Raw genomic sequence first — 19,096 nt, 5'->3', positions numbered from 1 at the left:
TTCGCAGTCAGAGCCCCGAAACAGCCTAAGCCAGGAGAAAGGATAGGTGTAGTCGCGAAGCATATTAGAGGCCCTGAGTTAGATTACTCCTAATGTTCTGAAGCAAACAATAGGATGGTCACCAGAAAACTGATACAGAATTGCCGTGGTCCATCCAATTTATAGCGTTCCTTGGGTGGCTGTGGCGCTGCTACTCTGATGTCTTCTGCTCCGTGGGAGGGACTAGAAGCCGTCGTCTGCAAGTGATTGTAAAGACTGTAAAACCACATGGTTGTGTTTGTAAAGACTGTCATGTGGAAATGTTTGTTTACGACATCACGTGTGATATTACACCCCCTTTCTTGTTTAAAAAAGGTTATTTTTCTTCATGCGAGGGTTGGCAACGCTGAGGAATCAGACACAAAAACACTGAAACCATTATTAACACTGCAAAAATCACTTTTGGAGGCATTATTAAGGTATTGGAAACAAGCACTAAACAGTCATTCTCTGACCACTGGCAGGATACGTGCATTTTATATGAAACTTCATTTCCCTCGAGGTAGGGCTCTTTTAAGCTTTGTTATTAATATACATATATTAGCTCACTATTGGTTGGAGTTTGTAAAATCGGTTGCTCCTTAGTCCTATGAGGGGTATTAAATGTGTCCATTGAAATTGGAGATGTATCTAAGCGAGGTGTTTTGGATATTCTTGGTACCGAGCGAATACGGAGACATAACTTGTATAAAACAATAAGAGTTACCGATACTAAAAATGTTAGAATTATCACAGGGATATAAGATAATTTAGATTGGAAAGTTCGCCATTCGAACGGCGTGATTCCTTGGTCACCCTGTATAAGATGTAAAGTTTCTAAAATAATTGTACTAAAGATACACATTTCAATAAAATAATCCAATTTTACATGTTAATGATGATGATATTGATGGTTCTGAATTCCTGGCCATCCTGTATAGTGATCATGATTTTTGGAACATCCTTTATAGTATTTATGTTGCAGGAAGTCGGTGATAATATGTAGTCCACTACCGGAGAAGAAAAAATATAAAAGAATCGTAGAATTATAAGTTAGTTGTCCTTTTAAAGATAAGTTGCCTTTTAAATGCGGCAATGCAATGTCAGCATTCCTTCATTCAGTTGCAGAATAAATGAATCAGCTTTTTGTAAAATAGAGAAGAAATATTTGTATCGCAATGAAAAATGATTTTACCTGTCTGAATGCTTGTGTTCGTGTTTCCTCTTCCTAGGTGAGTATTTTTAGTTTTCTTAAGTAAGTGAGAATGATTAAATGTTTTATGCTATCCAATATTCTTTGCCAATTAAGTTAAATAACTTAGATACGTATATTTCGTTATCTCTTTCTCTGCTTTGACTATTACATACATTTTCTTAAATAAAATGTCTTCACTCGTGCAGAAAAAAATAGCTATTCGTCCTCGTCTTGTCAGCTATATCTTCGTAAAATGGCTTAATTCTGTCTACAGAAATCTCCTGCATTGATTCACGATATGAGTCAGGAAAGCTGACCTTATAAAGATTAGGATTAACTCTTTTGATAATTTCTAAAGGTCCGACGTATCTAGCCGAGAAAGTTTCTGGTGTTCCAATCTGACGATTGGGAATAAATATCAGTACCTTCTGGCCCTTATCAAAATTAGTTTATTGATGTCTAAGGTAGTAATATCTTTTGTGTTTTTTATAATTTGCAATTAGATTATCCTGTACAATTCCACATATCTTATTCGATGAATAACGTCGGAGTGGATGCTAACGCAATATCAGAGATGGTCTTAGGTTCGTATCCATGCATAAGAAAAAACTTGAATATTTAGTTCCAGTCTGTACGAATGTATTAGTTGCGAATGTTATATACGGGATTAGTTTTGGCCAATTTTGATTTTCCTGTACAAAAAATTTAAGAGCGTTTTTTATGATTCTGTGAAATGTTTTCACTACTCCTAAAGTTTTATGATCATATGCTGGACAAAATTTAAATTCAAAGTTGTAGACCTCTGCTAAATTCTGCAGTCTCTTCGCATTATGTACAGGGTTTCTATCTATATACAGGTTGGAAAAGCTCCGTATTTAAGAATAATGTCATGTATAAGAAATTGTTCAATTTCTTCTGCTGTAATGTTGTCTACTATCCTGGTCACATAGTATCGCGTGGACATCTCAATGGCAACTAGTGTGTGTTTGAAATTCCATTGTCCAACTGGTACTTTTCCAATTGTATCGTACTGCCAGGTAGTTGCAATTGGTTTAGGAGGAGGATGAAGCAATTGGCCCGCCGGTTTGGCTGTAACTTTTTGAGTCTTTGGCAAAGATTGTATGTATGTCTTTATTCTATTTGCTATGTAAACTTTCATATTAGGAAAATAATATTTTCTGAGTGCCGACTGGTACGTCTTAGTATACCCAAAAGTGAGTGCCATTCGGTTGTTATGGACAGCATCAAACCATTTGCCTAGTAAAGATTTTGGTACTCAGAGTAAATGTAGTAGTCCTGATTCAGGGTGCTTCTGAGTTCTATATAACAGTCCATTTTTAAGAGAAAAGTATTTCGCCGCACGAAGTGTAGATAACTTGTTAGGTTCTTTATTTTCTAAAACAGTGATGATGTCTGAAAATGAAGGATCTTTCCTTTGTCCATTCGCTAAATTGGGTAACGTCATGGGTTGGTAAATTTGAAAGATGTGTTCTAATGAATGAGAAGCAAAGACCTGAGCGTACTCTGTGTCCGAGAAGTTATCAACTTCTTGATTTTTTTTCTGCCGTATGTCTTGCTTGTGTTCTAAGCAACTAAAAATATCTGCAGGATGCTGCTGGCTTTTAATCTGTTGAATTTGAGTTATAATCTGCTAAAAATATATTGTAGCGGGTAAATTTTCCGGCTCTGTCCAGCTGGGTTTTGAGTGCAGCCAAACATTTAGCGTCTATAAATAATTTAAATTTTCTAATCAGTAAGAAATATCGAAATTTTCGAAGAACATCTATCAATGCATATAGTTCTTTCTTCCATGTTCGGGCCTTTTTCTAGGTCTTTGTAAAGCGACGACTACAGTAGGAAGCAACACGTTCCTGATTAGTTCTAGGGTTTGTAACATGCCAATATTCCACCTGCTGAGGTTGAGGATGCGTCGGAGTACGCTCGTATTTCCAATGATGGATTGGAATGAAACAAAGATGGGGCCTGAATAATATCCATCTTAATTTTCTCAAATAACTCGTCATGCTGAATTCTTGTTCAAAAGAATATGAAATGGTTCCACCTTTTCCGTGAAATTTTTAATATGCACGCTTAAATAAGAGCAGAGTCCTAGGAAACTCTTCAAGGTCCTTTTACAGGTTCGTTTCTTAAAATTGCGTATTTTATTGGCATTTTTTGGTGGAATTTTGAAATCGTTGCCGCTAACTGTGAATCCTAAAACATCCACTTCCGAGTATAATATGTGGGTCTTATTCGGGCTTGCTCTAAAATCGTGTTTTCTCAGCCTTTTGAACAGCATTTCCAAGTCCGATAGTTGCTGTTTCCAATTTTTGCATCCTACCACAAGGTCGTTAGAGAACGCAGTTATGCGAGGTGGTAAACCCTCCAAAACCATGCGTACTGCTATACTTAGCTTTGCGGCTGAAGTGGTATACACCATCACGCAGCGTTGGAATTTATATGCCTTCCTAGTATGATTAAGTTCAAAAGTCATGTATTTTTGACTTTTAGGACGTAATAATAGCTGGAAATAGCTAGAATTTATATCGATAGTCGAGATGCAAGATTTTCGTCTAAATACATGCAAAATGTCTTCTGTGGACTAGAATGGAATGCTCAAATATTTTGCAAACTTATTACAATCCCGTAGATTCAAACCTGAGCGAACTTCCAAAGTATTTGATTTCCTAACTATGAGAAGTGGTGACGAAAAAGAGCTGTCACTAGTCTCTTTAATAATATTGGCTTCTGAAAGCTGTTTAATTTGCAAATCAATTTGCGGTCTTACTGCCAAAGGAATGGGAGGTGACCTCTGGTGACAAGAAGCTCCTTCATCTATCCTTATCTTATGTACATATCCACGAAAGTAGCCTATATCAGTTGGTGTATAAGAAAGGACATCCCTGTATCTAAAAAAGTATATCATGTACAACTTTCTTCTGTTCATTTGTTAAATCCGGATTTATGTCGAACATCTTAATATTAAAAAGTGACTTGGTCTCGGGCAGCCTATTCTGAATTTCTTGTTCAGTTCAATAAAATGTTTCATCAGTTTGTCCGTCTGTTTGGCAATCACCATGTATATCTGCTTCTTGAACGTTCTCTTCAAAATATGAAATCGATATTTTTTTTTACTAGTGCTTCTGGCCTATTGGTTGGATTTGATATTAATAGCGTGGAATTATTCTTTGGTACCTTAGTAGGCAAAGTTTGTAACCCGTACTTGTCGAATAAATTCTTTAATGGAGAGATGATAAAATATTCATTATCCATTTTCCGATTCTTGACATTAATTGGTAAAAAGAAATGTGACCTGGCTGATGTGGTAACGTTTCGAGTAGTAAATACATCAGCCTATTTACCTGCTTTATTGTATGAAGTGCGCTTGCTGATAATTTTTCTTGAATGCCAACTTCAATTGGGTACGGCGGTGGCCGTGATTTCTTGTATACTGATAATGTATTATTTTGCAGATCAATTTTGGCCTGTAAGCGATTTAGAATATTCTCTCCAAATAAAGGCAAAAAGTCTCCTTGCTCTAAAATTCGAAAATACTGGGAGAAAGTTGTTGATCCAATCCCGAATTTAATTAAAGTTCTATAACGTAAATTTACGACGGAATTCTCAATTCCTCGTAGACTGGTGCTAAAAGGAATCAATTTTGTGTTTGGAGAAAGCCAATTTTTGGGCCATAAGCTCAACGAGCTGCCTGTGTCAATGATTACAGGATATTTTTCTTTGTTAATTGTTACATTAATTAACAATTTATGTTCTTGATTTAACAACTTGATATTTTCTATCGGATATCGGAGCCACTGTATAAAGTGATGTCATGAACTGTCTACTAGGGCTAGTATTTGCAACTTTTTGTTGCCCATTTATTTTCTGACTTTCGGCCCTCAGAACATGTTCTTGAGAGGATTTCTCCTGAGGCCCCTCTAGGCGTTTCGGTGCTGATTATTCTTATAACATGTGCCGGAAGAATGAGCTTTTTATAGCACGTACCGCAAACTGTGATTGTTTCTGGTCTATGAGTATTATTATTATTTAATTTTATGGCTTTAGAATTATTTTTCTTTCCATTTGTTCTGGTTGTTACGGCCGCCCCGTTTAAATTGCGAATTCTTAATAGGATTTTAGGCTACTAGAAGCGATAGTCCGGCCATTTTAGTTGCTAATTTATTAAAGTCCAATGAATTATTTGTGTTAGAAGTACTAGATGTGGTAGGCGCGAGGGGTTCGGGAGGGAGATTTGGAGGTCATTGATTTTGTGATGTACCCTGTAATTGTGGTGCTGAAGGTGTACAAAAGAGTGGGGCAGGTTGTTGGTAATGATTCCAATTAGGTGTTGGATTACATAATGGATAAGTCAGTTGTTGATGATGTGTAGGGAAGGAAACGCCAGCGACTGCCTACGAGTTCAAACTGCTGACTGGTGAATTGTGATCGCAGAGTGAATATATTGCCTGTTGTAACTCTACGTAATCACGTTTCTTCATTAGGTCATTTGCTTTTTCCAGGTTATATAAGTGTGTTTGCAAGACTTGAACAGTTGTGAATGTTTCTAACGCTATCTTTTGTAAAAAGGTTTTCTTTAATCCTAATGATAAATAATTTATTTTCTGTTCCTCAGTGGTCTGAGGCAGAACTTGTCGCATAACTCTCAATTTCCTTAGATACACATCAATTGGCTCATTTTTGCCCTGTTGGACCTGAAAAAATTCAAACTCAGCCCGATATGCCAGTAATTTTGGTCTACTCAAGTGAACTGATTTATCTTTTAATAGTTCGTAATTAAGTGAATCCAATTGTTCCTGGACCTTTAACTGTAGCACTAAATCGAGCACCATGTCTTGTAAATACATCGGTAATAGTTCTTTCTTTATCTCAGCACTCCAAGAATGCAATAACGCAAGTTGGTCAAAGATGATAAAAAAATCTGTCGGGGTCCTTCGTAACGTGTCCCGAATATTTAGTTAGGTGTGGTATATTGAAAGAAGGGCGCGAATTCTGACCGATATTTGCACCGTCCTCAGGGGAAGTCTACTTTCCTGTTCTAGTATGTGGCATGCGCTAAAATAAAGTCAAGTCCGATTCACTAATTTGATACTTAAGAAAATCACATACCTTTAAAAAGAGTTCGTTTCCAGTTAATAAAAATACTATCCGGTAGGGGAGTATTCAGAGCAAAACTGAGCCGGCCAAAGCCTCTACCATGCAAAACTTTGTCCCATATAGGTATAAGTAGAGCGTTAATAAAAATAGTGTCCGGAATCGACCCCAATAGCGACTTTTATTATAAAATTTCTCACTATAAAAGTAGTTGTACAAAATACTATACAAATAATCTCTTGTAATTTACAAGGTAAATTACAGGTAGTCTTTACCGTAAGGTCGCAGACAGGGTCTCTACAGAGCCCCGAAGCAGGCTAAGCAAAGTGGAAGCAGGGACCCTAAACTCCGATGCAAGTAGAGGGAAGGTTAAATAGCCAACAGAGCCCCGAAGCAGGCTAAGCGGCTGCGGTTAGGATTCGCAGTCAAAGCCCCAAAGCAGGCTAAGGCAGGAGAAAGGATAGGCGTAGTCCCGAAGCAGACTAGAGGCCCTGAGTTAGATTACTCCTAATGTTCTGAAGCAAACAATAGAATGGTCACCAGAAAACTGGTACAAAATTGCCGTGGTCCATCCAATTTATAGCGTTCCTTGGGTAGCGGTGACGCTGCTGCTCCGATGTCGTCTTCTGCTCCGTGGGAGGAGCTAGAAGCCGTCGTCTGCAAGTGATTGTAGATCTATCTGGTGTGAAATCTTCTTGCAAAACTACATGGAGGTGTTTGTAAACACTGGCGTGTGGAAATGTATGTTTACCACATTACGTGGGACATTACAATATAAAGTACTTTGTTAATTAAATATACCTATATTGTAACAAGATTACGATTCATTTTCTCCAGACTGCAACTTGGCGAGGCGCAAGGAATGTTTGGTAAGAAATTGGAACTGCTTTCGTGAATGCATCCTGAACAGATAGAAAACTTAGAAAGTAAGAAGAGAAGATTGATAAAAGAATATATTCAAACATCTAATTTTTCTGTTAACGCCGAATAAAAACATAATGTAGACCAACTTCTCATTGGTAAGACATGGGGTATGAGATGAGAGATGTACTGAATTATTGAAACCATTGATTGCAAGTGTTCAAATATAACCGAAGTTCTACGAAGATCCGAACACAATACAAATCTACAGTATTATTCATTTTGCTTTTGATTTATTCCTTGTTCTTGAATATATATATACATTTTATAAAGTGTATATCTGAGCGTCAAGGGGGACTATAGCCCCTATAGCCCCCCTTTGATGCGCCACTGTATATATATATATATATATATATATATATATATATATATATACAGTGGCGCATCAAAGGGGGGCTATAGGGGCTATAGTCCCCCTTGACGCTCAGATATACACTTTATAAAATGGGCTTCAATCCTGCTTTACACTGGATGAAACGACAAAATATGGTTTAGCCCCTCCCTTGATCATATCCTGGATCCGCCCCTATATATATATATATATATATATATATATATATATATATATATATATATATATATATATATATATATCGTGTTTTCTTTCGGAAATAAACATGCCTAGGTGTATGAACATGAAACATACCTACATGCCTACATCTTCTAGTGACAAAGTTACTTTCTGATCTTTACCTTTCCAAATACGGAGTGTGGCGGGCCGGCGGTATGCGTTTGCGTAGACCGGCACCCACACAAGAGAGTTTTGTAATTGACCAAAATACTTCTAATTAGTCGACCAAAGTTTCTGCAAAACACCAACTATAACTCGAGCGGCAAAGTTATACTGGAAACAGGAACTTAGCTAACAAAACAGTCTGAAGAATCTTAGTATTACACGGTAGCGTTGGCCTGGGCCAAGACTTAACTTCTAGTGGAAACAATGGAATCGTTATCCTGATTAAGGTTTGATAACCAAACAATCCTTTGGGATATCTCTTGAAACAAAACTCGACAAATATGTTCCTTGCAGTAAGCCTGTAGTTTATTGGCTCTAAGCAAATTACAAGAACCAGAGCCGGGGCGATAGTGTAAGTACTGTGTATATTTATAAAAGAGTTTAACTTACGTGGCGGTGTTCGAAAAGATAGTTCTCACTCAAAAAATAAACTCACTAAATAACTTCACGGATTCACAAATAAAACAAAACTGCACTAGACTGGGAGGGCACGAATCAGTCCTAGTGGGTAGGTAGGTAAGAGGTATACTATTTGATCTACCGGTCTGCAGAACAGACATCAAATAGGGTAGGCTACCAGAGGTTAGGAACAGGTTACCGTTTGATCTACCGGTCTGCGAACAGACATCAAACAGGGTAGGTGTAAAGGTCACCGTTTGATCTACCGGTCTGCTAAGCAGACATCAAACAAAGTTGGTTACCAGAAGGAATTAAGGTTACCGTTTGATCTACCGGTCTGCGAACAGACATCAAACAGGGTGTAACTATTTGATTACCCGTGTGTTTAGCCAGCTAAGCAATAAACTTAGAGTCTGTCAAAACACACATCGAATAGGGGTGCGACAGAACTTCAGCCGTCAGCTTCCTAAGCTTGCCAGCAGTTTCTGGAGCGAGTCCGGGCTGTAGCGAAACTTGCGGAAGTAATTGCCAAGTTCGGAAGGAGGTAACTTTAGCCGTCAGTTTCCTAAGCAGACCAGCAATTATGGGAGAACCCTGGCTGAACCGTCTTGCTTTCAGAAACAGATTGCCAAGTTACCGTGAGGATTAGGTAGGGTAGTACTTTCACCGTCAGTTTCCTAAGCCGACCAGCAATTATGGGAGAACCCTGGCTGAGCCATCGAGCTTTCAGAAACAGATTGCCAAGTACTGGGTAAACCAAGAGAGTGAGTAGGTAGGCCTCCGTGGAGGCAGAGAGGTTGGAAGGCAGAGGGTTGGACAACTAGAGACTTCTTCGTGATAAGTTCCTGAACTGAGACGTACCTAACGAATTGCGTACTCCTCGTAGGCCGCACGTCTCTGAGGGGTTCAGGAGAGGGACGTTGTCCGATGAGAGAGCCCAAAACACGCGTTTTTAAGGGCCTCGATCGGGGGTGCAACCGGCACCAATTTACGGTCTGTGTGCAAAATAGTAACGTGTGCAAACGTTGCACCAAGACCGTAAGGTCAGAGGTTGAGCATGCGTGGAGATCTAAAAAGTACCTAGGGCGGAGCCCGAGGGGGACCAGTATCCTGAAAAGAAAGATTATTGGCTTTGCACACGGTTTCGGGTGCATAGGAGCTCGGAAGAGTTCCACTCTGAGGGGCGGAGATACTAGCTATTGGAACAAACCATGCCATTAACATCTAGATTGGCTAGAACAAGGTGCCTTGGGCGGAGCCAGGCAAAAGATAAGATTTTGTGTGTGCGCATGCGTGTGCGTGTGATGTGTAGTCCTTGGGTTTAGGTGTGGGAGCCCCTTTCTCTGGAAGAATGATTTTACATTTAAATTTACAGAGAATTGTACAAACAGTATCTTAAACTATAAAACAGATACTAAGCATAAAAGATTTCAAGTAATAAACTTGAAAGGTTTTATACATAATGAACTCAAGACCCTTCGACAGTTTATCTATTTGTTTTCTACCAAAGACATACATATATATTTAATGTTTCGAAGAACGAAAAAGAATCTTCTTTTAGAAAAGAAAATGACATTTAAAAGATACACAAAACTATATGGGTTTTCTTAACAGTATTCTACCACTAATAATAATAATAATCTAACTTGTTAAAAAAGACTACATAAATATAGATAAAGAACCAGGCTTCTGTATAGAACCAAAAAGGGGAGAATGTTTATCTTAACTGCTCTTGACCTACAAGTCAGAAAGGGGGAACTCAGTGCGAGACTTGAAGGCAGACATGATGTCTGGCTTCCAGCTAGGAAAAATAGCAGCGAAACTTCCCAACAGAATTCGGAGTTTAAAAGAAGTGAATGAGACGCGAATTCTGTTCAATGAAATGCAAAGAAAAGAAAAAAAGAAAAAATTGGGGGGGGGGCAGATATTGAATGATATTTGCGGACGCTACAGGAGGAAGAAAAACCTTTTCGTTTTAAATTTCAGGATACATGCATACTTGTGCCTCAAGCCAACTCGCACCTGCTTATGATGTAAATTTTAGCACCTATTATTATCCCTTTAGTTTCACCCTTCATACAGTTAGACCTTCCAAATAGCTAATTAATGTTGTATTTTGTATACGGGAAAATTCATAAAATGTGAAAGAGGATATAATCTATTCAATGTTTTTTTTTTTTAAATCTAACTTTTTCCTATGATGTATTTTTATTCAGATAGAGAGAACACCACTATACTATTGAGCATGTCCCTTCCAATTTCTTTGGTTTCTGCCTGAAATGTCACGTATTAGTTATTTTTTTATTGTTCTGTCAGTGTTGTAGCATAGTAAATTTTTACATTGTGCTTTTGCTTCACAGGTTATTGCCTGCATTTGTGTCGGTCTACATGATCAGAATTTTCTGGCTAAGAATACTCGAGAACTCTTCTTGTTGTGCGCTACATTCGGCGGATTCATTGTTATTGTACTTGGAGTGCTTGCAGGACAAATCTCAGGGCAAAGAGTTCCTAAAAGAGTGGTAAGATTTATAGTTTTACTATGTATGTACAAACCTAAATTTACTATTCCAAATAAATTACTGAGTTTGAGGTGGCACTAAAGAGTTAGATCTAAAGAAACATGATAGAATATTTCCTTGGAAATTTTGAACATAGTAAAGACTGCAAAACCTAAAAATAAAAGTAATAAGTTGTGCGATTGGTGCTACGTCTAATAAATAAATCACCAAAATTATACATTAAAATATTTCAGTAGTTCGTATTACCCTTCATCAGTCAGATGTTGAAAACCAAACGTAGTTATCAACAAATTCAGACAACAAAACAATACATGTCTCTATTTTGTCAAAATGTGCTAACTCCATGGTAGTTCACACCAACGTGGCAATTAGCGATTATCACCAAATACAATTCAAAACACTGCATTAGTTCTTAGTTATCGTGGAATTTTTAGGAAAAACTCAGAATATACGAGGGTCATTTAGATTGAAGTGGCAACAATGCTGTATTTCGATTGTCGTTCGCCCAGGAGGCAAATAACGAAAAAATGTGTTTCTGGGTGTGCCGCTCCCAAACCTTTCGGTATAGCAAGAAAGAATTCTGTAATCTTATTGGAATATACCTAGCACTTGTGAAATGTGCCCCTGTATATCGTATCCCCTTAAATAAGCAGCACCCTTCATGAAATTGATAATTTTAAGTACGTTCTTATTCTTTATCCTAACTACCTAAATAATTAACTCATTACATATGTATCAAAGATTCATCTTAATTCTTTTTTCTAAGCGATTGTGTACTAGAAGCAACAAATGCATCAAATTTGGTAGATGAATTTAGAAGAGATGACATAACTGATGAATAAAAATTAAGATGAATCTTTCATACATATGTGATCAGTTAATTATTTACGTATGTTAGGGATAAAGAATAAGAAGGTATCAAAATTATCAATTTCACCAAGAGTACTGCTTATACAGGGGAAGGGGTTCGGGTGTTTGAAATGGGTGTAGAAATTGCATACCTGAGTGCAGGAGTAGTTTAAGTTGACACTGCAAAAATAAAACAGAGAAATAACGGCACAAAGTCCATTCACAGTGTCTTCAACGGCCCCAAATAAAATTTCGCCATCGCATCTCATCAACAAATTATACTACCTAGCAATATTCAAAAATAAATAGAACAGTTAATATACCGCAGAGGTACATAACTACTGCATTCAGGAAGTGGAGCAGAAAGCGCGAGAAACCGTTGCATGTTACTGCGCATGAGCAAATGCAAACAGCTGACTGTTATTCGTGCATCGCTGCAGATATCAATTATGTGTCATAAGTACCTGAAAAAGTATGCACCTAAAGGACGTATCTAGAACATGAAAGATATACGACATAAAAGCAAATGACTGTCACAGTGCGAAACTGATCCAAGTTTATAAATGCTACATTTGTGGTACATAGTCACAAGTATCAATTAGGTGTTAACAAGTACAGCTCACAGATGACGAGAAGAACCCTAAAACAGGGGTAGCGGAGAAAGGTTAACGACACGGACAAGTCCATTTTCGGTTTTTGAAGTGTGGTCTATACTTAGATGTCGTCTGCTACTCCGGGTTGTTATCTGTGTGCTATTCCGTGGTGTCATTTGAAACCCCCGTGCGAAAAGTGGGCGATCCCATACCTACGTCATACTACTTCTGCTAGGGTTCTTCTCATCATCTGTGAGCTTTACCTAAAACTTTTGGTAGCTGAAGTACATACCATATGTGCCAAGTGTCCAGTACCTAAAAGATAGCTGGGACACCTAAATGACACATGCCAAGCACATGTTCAGATCTCAAGCTCTCACGTAAATATACAAGTTCACATCTTGTGGGTGACCAATAATAATAATAATAATAATAATAATAATAATAATAATAATAATAATAATAATAATAATAATAATAATAATAATAATATAATAATAATATAATAATAATAATAATAATAAATGTTGGTTAATGGCAGAACAATTCAACAGAACCAAATTTCAAACGTTTTTAATATATCAATTTTTTACACTATAAAATACTCATAACTTAAATTTTCAGGATTTGTTCTTCAGTTTGCTTGGATGTGCCCTTTTTGTGGCTTGTGGTGGAGTTACCATTCATTACTGGGAAGGCTTCTCAAAGTCAGAGGATCGTGATATAGGTCTGAGCAAAGGATCAATGGCAGTTATAAATGGAATTTTCTTCTTTCTCGATGTGGTGTTCACATATAGGCTTGGAGATTAAACATAGAGTATGTGTCAAGGTACCTATATACGTATATAATAAAAAAAATTACTCATTGCATTTATCATTGTATTAAGCCTTAATGTGTGCCTGCATATATGAAAGATGCTAATGATGCCTTCATATATGAAAGATTCTAATGATGTATGTATATACTTTTTAAATTGTCTACAAACTAAACAGTTTCGATGTTTGTTGAAGTTATAGTAGTTATAGTTTCGGAAATTCAACTATGTTTCAATTTTCTATTTTTTTAATGACATAATTCTTGACAATTATTTTGTATAAATATATTGTAAGATATAATGTACTGAATCAATCGCAATTTGCACAAAGTTTCTTAAAAGTTTGGTATAAGTTAGTGTAAGAGTGCTTAAACTACCTCTTCAAAATTTCTGGTGCTTTTAATTGCTTACAAAACTAAATTCACAATGCAGAATATGGTGTTCAACTTGGTAATAGCAGTAACTATTTAGGTACCCAAAATATAAGGAATAAGCTGTAAGAAATGCTGCAGAATTTGGTTTTTATTTTGTGCTGAAAAACATGACGCAAATATAAATAGGAGAGAGCATAAGATAATTAAAAATGTTTCTTTTGTATTCATATATTAATTTGAAGAACTTCCGAAGAATGATTTTCCTTATGTACTCTTCTCAATTCCCTATACATGATGCAATAATAACTTAAGTCGTGAACATGCATTTCAGCTTTGCTTACGAGTATGCTGCAAATGTACTCGTTTTTTTTTTTTTTTTTTTTTTTTTTAAACTTCCATTTACAGCTCAGGCGCTAATATTAGTTTGGAGATCGCTCTCAAAATTGTAAGAAATGTAATTGTTCTTGAGTATAAGTGTCTTACATCGAAATCTTCTGCAGTTCTTGAATTCTCGTAATATTTAGTTAATGTTGTAGAAATAAGAAAGAAAGAAAGAAAAAATACTTAAATTTTATTTGTCACATATGTAGTTACTTGGTGTAATGCGAAGAAATACGTATTATTATTATCAGAATGTATTTAGTATTTCAGAAATTTAATTATTGAATAAGTGAAATTCATAAACATAATAAATTGTTCTTTATAATGTTCATAATTTTCTTGGATATCAGAATATGAATGTCAATAACAGCAATAAACGTTCATATAAGTATACCAATACCAAGAAAAAAGAAAAATTCTTAATGTTTATTTGACACAGCAAACACATATCTATTTTATAACAAAACTTCCACAATATGCAGACTGAGAGAAGAGTACATCCAAATGAAAAAAATGGCCTAAATTTTTGAAAGTATTGATACTGAAATGTATCAGGTAACAAACATTAGAATTGCTAACTTTTAGAGTTGAGTATTTTGACTATCACAATGTCATGTTCATTTCTGATATGCTTTTGAATATCATAATCCATTACAGTTTAAAGTTGCAACAAAATGTAGATAATTATCACGAAATATATCTTGAAAATATATTTGTCTTTTCCTGGTTGATATCGCAAGTAATTTAGTTTGAATGAAAATCTGTTATTGTCAACGCCTAATACTACTAGCCTCTAAAATGGCAGTTCACACTGTAGTTTTTATAAATATTTCAGAATGAAATTTCATGATTAGAAATTGTAATGCATTATTGTTGACAAATTTGTAATTAGTTAATTATCGTATTCTATTAAGTCAAAGATTATTATAAGAAGCTCTGAAGTTAGAGGACTATTTCGTAAATAATTTTATAATCGTTGTATCTATAAGTTGCAAAATATAAAAATTATCGTTACATGATTATGAGGTTTTGCTTATCACAAACAAATACAAACCTACACTGATTTATAAATTCACATCCCTTGGGTGACCAATAATAAAAGTTGGTTACTCTGAACTGTTATTTATTCATCTTCGTTGATATTTTCATAAGTGATAATTACGTTAATAATTTTGTTTGCTTATCAGCAAATAATATGTATTGGAATACCATGATATTTTTTGTGCTCATTTTAAGTAGTATTTTGTGGTTTCTTTTAGCATTCTATTTGTATTTACCTATCCGTGTTTCAAACATTCCTTTTCTTTTACCTTAACTTTTCACATTGGTTTCAAAGAAGCCTACAGATAAGCAGGCGAAGCCATGCCATACTAATTGTGAGAATTATCAAGAAAGGTGCGTACGTAGCTCATTATTGAATCTTGGTGTTTGGTGTGACATAAAAAAAGAAAATAAAAGAAAAACTGTTAGTTTGAATTATTGTATACTGAGAACTATATTTTTACAGTATGTGTTGAGAACTTAATAAAAACAGTGAATACTGATAATGAAAAATAACACAGGCCTGTCGCTGTTTAAGATTGATGCATAATTCAAAATAAGGTAGATAGAGGCTTATAGCAAGCCTTCCGTGCATTTTAAGTACTTTTTGAAGACCATATTCTGATTCCCGGAGGGAGCTAATGTAATTCTGACCCCCACATTAAGTTGTAGGTCTATGTCTTACATAGTCTCGGTGCTGAAAGAAATTCTAACTCTATGCCAACCAACCAACCAAGTACGTTATTGAAAGTATGCCCTTGTTCTCATTCCTGAAATAATTTATCATATGTTGTACAACTTTAAGATAAAAACCTTTGTAAAACCATATACAGTGTATGTTACATCTAATGAATTATTAAATAATAGTAATTGTGTCTTTTTAATTCATCAAGGGCTGTCCCTCGTCAGACGGCGCAAGTTCAACTGGATATGTAGTTAGCATACAAACTTCCAATACCTAATCTCCTAGTTCTTAATTCCAATAATTCCCCCACTATCTCCTAATTCAGAATCAACACCAAATTATCTGCACTATCTGGAGCAATGCGACCAGATGCACACAAGTTACTCACTCCCGTATGAATAATATAATAATAATAATAATAATAATAATAATAATCTTATTATGGTAAAGTAATAGTGATTAATTACGAAATTTATGTGAAACAACAAAAGCAGAAAGTATATTTATCATAAATAGAAATTGTATTAATTCATGAATATTCACGTATCACTATTTTAAGAACAAATACGTAGTGATATTAAAGCGCGAAATTACCAGTAACGCACACAAAAACGCAAATTGAACTTATGTCCATTGGAGAAACAACTGTCCGCAATCAAGGGTGGATAACTTAACGAAATGTGCAATATTTACAATTTGTTATCTGTTACGGTTACTATTTTGTAACCCACTTCTGCACCTAGTTAATAACGTTATTAGTCAGTGTAACTTTTAAAATGGTACGCTCTGAATTACGTTACTCAACAGGGTTGAAAAAAAAACGATTTTTTTTAAAAAAGGACGTTTTTTATGTTTAAAACATGTTTTTTTGTTTAAAACGTTTTTAACGTTTAAAACAAAGTACTTTGTTTTAAACAAAAAAAACATGTTTAAAATGTTTATTTTGTTTAAAACAATAATCTAAATAGGCATATATATTACATTTTTGCACTCTTAGGTATTGCTTGTCATCTATATTCAACCGCTAGATCAAATTTCGGGAACTTCCCTAATTTCGATCCGCCCAAATGTTCATTTCCGGAGAAAGAAATCGGGAATTTCCCAATCTCCGTTCACAGAATATGTAGATTAGTTTCTTTGTGTTACGTTCTATCAGGGCTTTAAACCTCAATGGCTCAGTCTTAAACCTCAAATTAAGGCTGGAAGATGGTTTTGGTACCAATTTATTCTGGAAAGATGCAGCTTTGCTGATGTACATTTTATGTATGTGGAAGGAGGGTAAATATCGTGTTTTTTTTTTTCAAAAGTTTTTTGGGGGCCATTCCCCCTCTTGGGGGATAGATTCATAAAAATTGTTACGTGAAGCAATGTAGTAGGCCACTACATGGTAATATCGTGTATTTGGACTTCTTACTTATATGGGGTAGCAGGAAGAGGGCAAAATTAGCCATTTTTCGGAGTTTTTTTGTTTTTTTACGTAAATTACATTTATTTTTACAACAAACGTCAATAGCTCAGTCCTTAATTAAGCTAGAAAGATGATTTGCTACCAAAGTATTTTTGAGGGATGAAGCTTTCCGTCAGTTGCATTTTATGTATATAGGGGGTACGTATGTACGGCCGAGAGAGGGAGGATGAAGTTTTTTGAAAATTTTTCATCAAATTTTTTTCATCAGGTTTTGGCGGGTATTTCTCACCCCTTTGTGGTACATTCCTAAAAATTGGTATGTGAAGCAATGAAATAGTCCCCTACATGATAGTAACCTGTATGTGTACTTGTTGTTTATAGAGGAAGAGGGAGCAAATTTGGTTAATTTACATTTATTTTCGGGACGGTCCCATATAACACAAGATATATTTCATTGAAGTGATCTAGAAGCATAATTCTTGTTCGTATACATGATGTGTGCAGCAAAAATGATTTGCAACAATTACTGAATGGACGTGGTACTATAGTGGGGGAGGGGAGAGAATGTCTAATTCAATGAATGTTTTTCTGCGCATATTTTTTTTAAATATTTCCTACACAAAACGAATTCATTACGCAATGGCAGCAATGGCTACCATTTCTTATATTATTGTCACAAGTATGTGACCTACACATTAGCATCATTTTGTCAGCGTAGGGAGACTGCAAGGGTTGCCAGGGACCCGCAAAGTCAATATTTTTATATTTTTAATGATTTTTTTATGCCTGTTCTTTTTCTACGAATACGGCGGGAATTTCACGAATGTTACCTCGTTGGAATTTGTGGTCTATGAGCTTTCCAATGGTCTATAATTCATGACTCTGTGATAATTAGGGGGTTACCAGAGCCCCGAACATGAGAGTCTACCGTTTTGTTAAAATCCCTGGCGGGTGTCTAGAGTTAATTGTGTTGTTATGCCGTAGACACTAATCATTATTAGCTACCCATGTTGCAGATAGAGATGTATCTTGAAAACTGTTTAGTTAAAATGTCATTTGCTCCTTGTAGGCTAGTCACTGCTCTTTTCTATGAGTTGTATTGTATTTGTCAGAGTTTCTTGTAACTTATGATGTGAGAACTGTTCATTATTATGGAAATGATAGTGATAAAAAATACCCAAGTTTTGAATTTGTGAATTTGGATCTTAGAATAGTGTATAGTGTGTTTAACCTCCATTATTCTTGAAAATTAAGAAATGTTCAAATACTTCACTTGAATTTCTATTGGTTTAGTTATACGCACATTGATGTGCAGAATTTCGTTCAGTAATTGTTGTTATAATAAGAATATAACTCTGCTTGTAATTTACTCCATGCACAAATCCTGCGGAGGATGGGTTGTTTGTTAGAAAATTAAATTAGCTTCTTCAATCTGATATTTTAGTTGTTTTAAACATGTCCAACCAGCATCGAAAAAAAAAACACGTTTAAAACAATTTGTTTAAAACGTTTAAAACAAACTGAATAAAACAACAGCCCCCGTTTTAAACATGTTTTAAACACTTGATTTAAACATTTTGTTTTAAACATATCAACCCTGTTACTCAATGGAACATTCTGCATTTTGGTACTGTAGTTACAGTCACCAAGGGATTAGCGTTACTCGAAATACCCACCTATGTCGTACATGCTTGAGATTGTTAAGATAAAACTGGTTCCACTGAATACCAGTTCTCTCGAACCCAAAGTGTTTTGTTCCTTGATTTTAGCGATATGAAACGTATTGAAATTCTGCAGAACATTTTTGTGTAAGTAGACATATTTTTGTTATGATGAGTGCCATTTCTATGTTTCTCTTTTCTTTATTGGTTACCTTTTGTACCTGTATTTCATCTTCTTCAATTCTGAGGGTCTTGGAGTTACACTTGAGTAACGTTTAAACATCCTTGGCGACAGGGAGTCTAAGGTTGGCTTTAAACGAATCTCCATTATACTAGTAAATAAATTCCACGTTTTTCAGTCTGTTTTCTTTTTTCTCATACTTAAGATT

General features: G+C 35.6%; 1 protein-coding gene across 2 annotated transcripts in view; it reads left to right on the top strand.

The window, feature by feature from the left end:
- Window positions 1-13,898, top strand: part of LOC145664482 (protein snakeskin-like) — a 212,042-nt gene extending 198,144 nt beyond the window's left edge. For both annotated transcript variants that reach the window (XM_081731200.1, XM_081731201.1), the window contains exons 3-4: window positions 10,742-10,900; window positions 12,967-13,898. In XM_081731200.1, coding sequence (XP_081587326.1) covers window positions 10,742-10,900; window positions 12,967-13,152 — 345 coding nt within the window. In that variant the 3' untranslated portion in view covers window positions 13,153-13,898. The remainder of the gene's footprint in view (window positions 1-10,741; window positions 10,901-12,966) is intronic.
- The last annotated feature ends 5,198 nt before the right edge of the window (window positions 13,899-19,096 follow it).

Source organism: Thermobia domestica, chromosome 11 (genome assembly GCF_964235325.1).
Source record: "Thermobia domestica chromosome 11, izTheDome1.hap1.1, whole genome shotgun sequence".
Lineage (NCBI taxonomy): Eukaryota > Metazoa > Arthropoda > Insecta > Zygentoma > Lepismatidae > Thermobia > Thermobia domestica.
The sequence above is the reverse complement of the archived record's forward strand: the minus strand, read 5'-3'. Positions and strand labels throughout refer to the sequence as shown.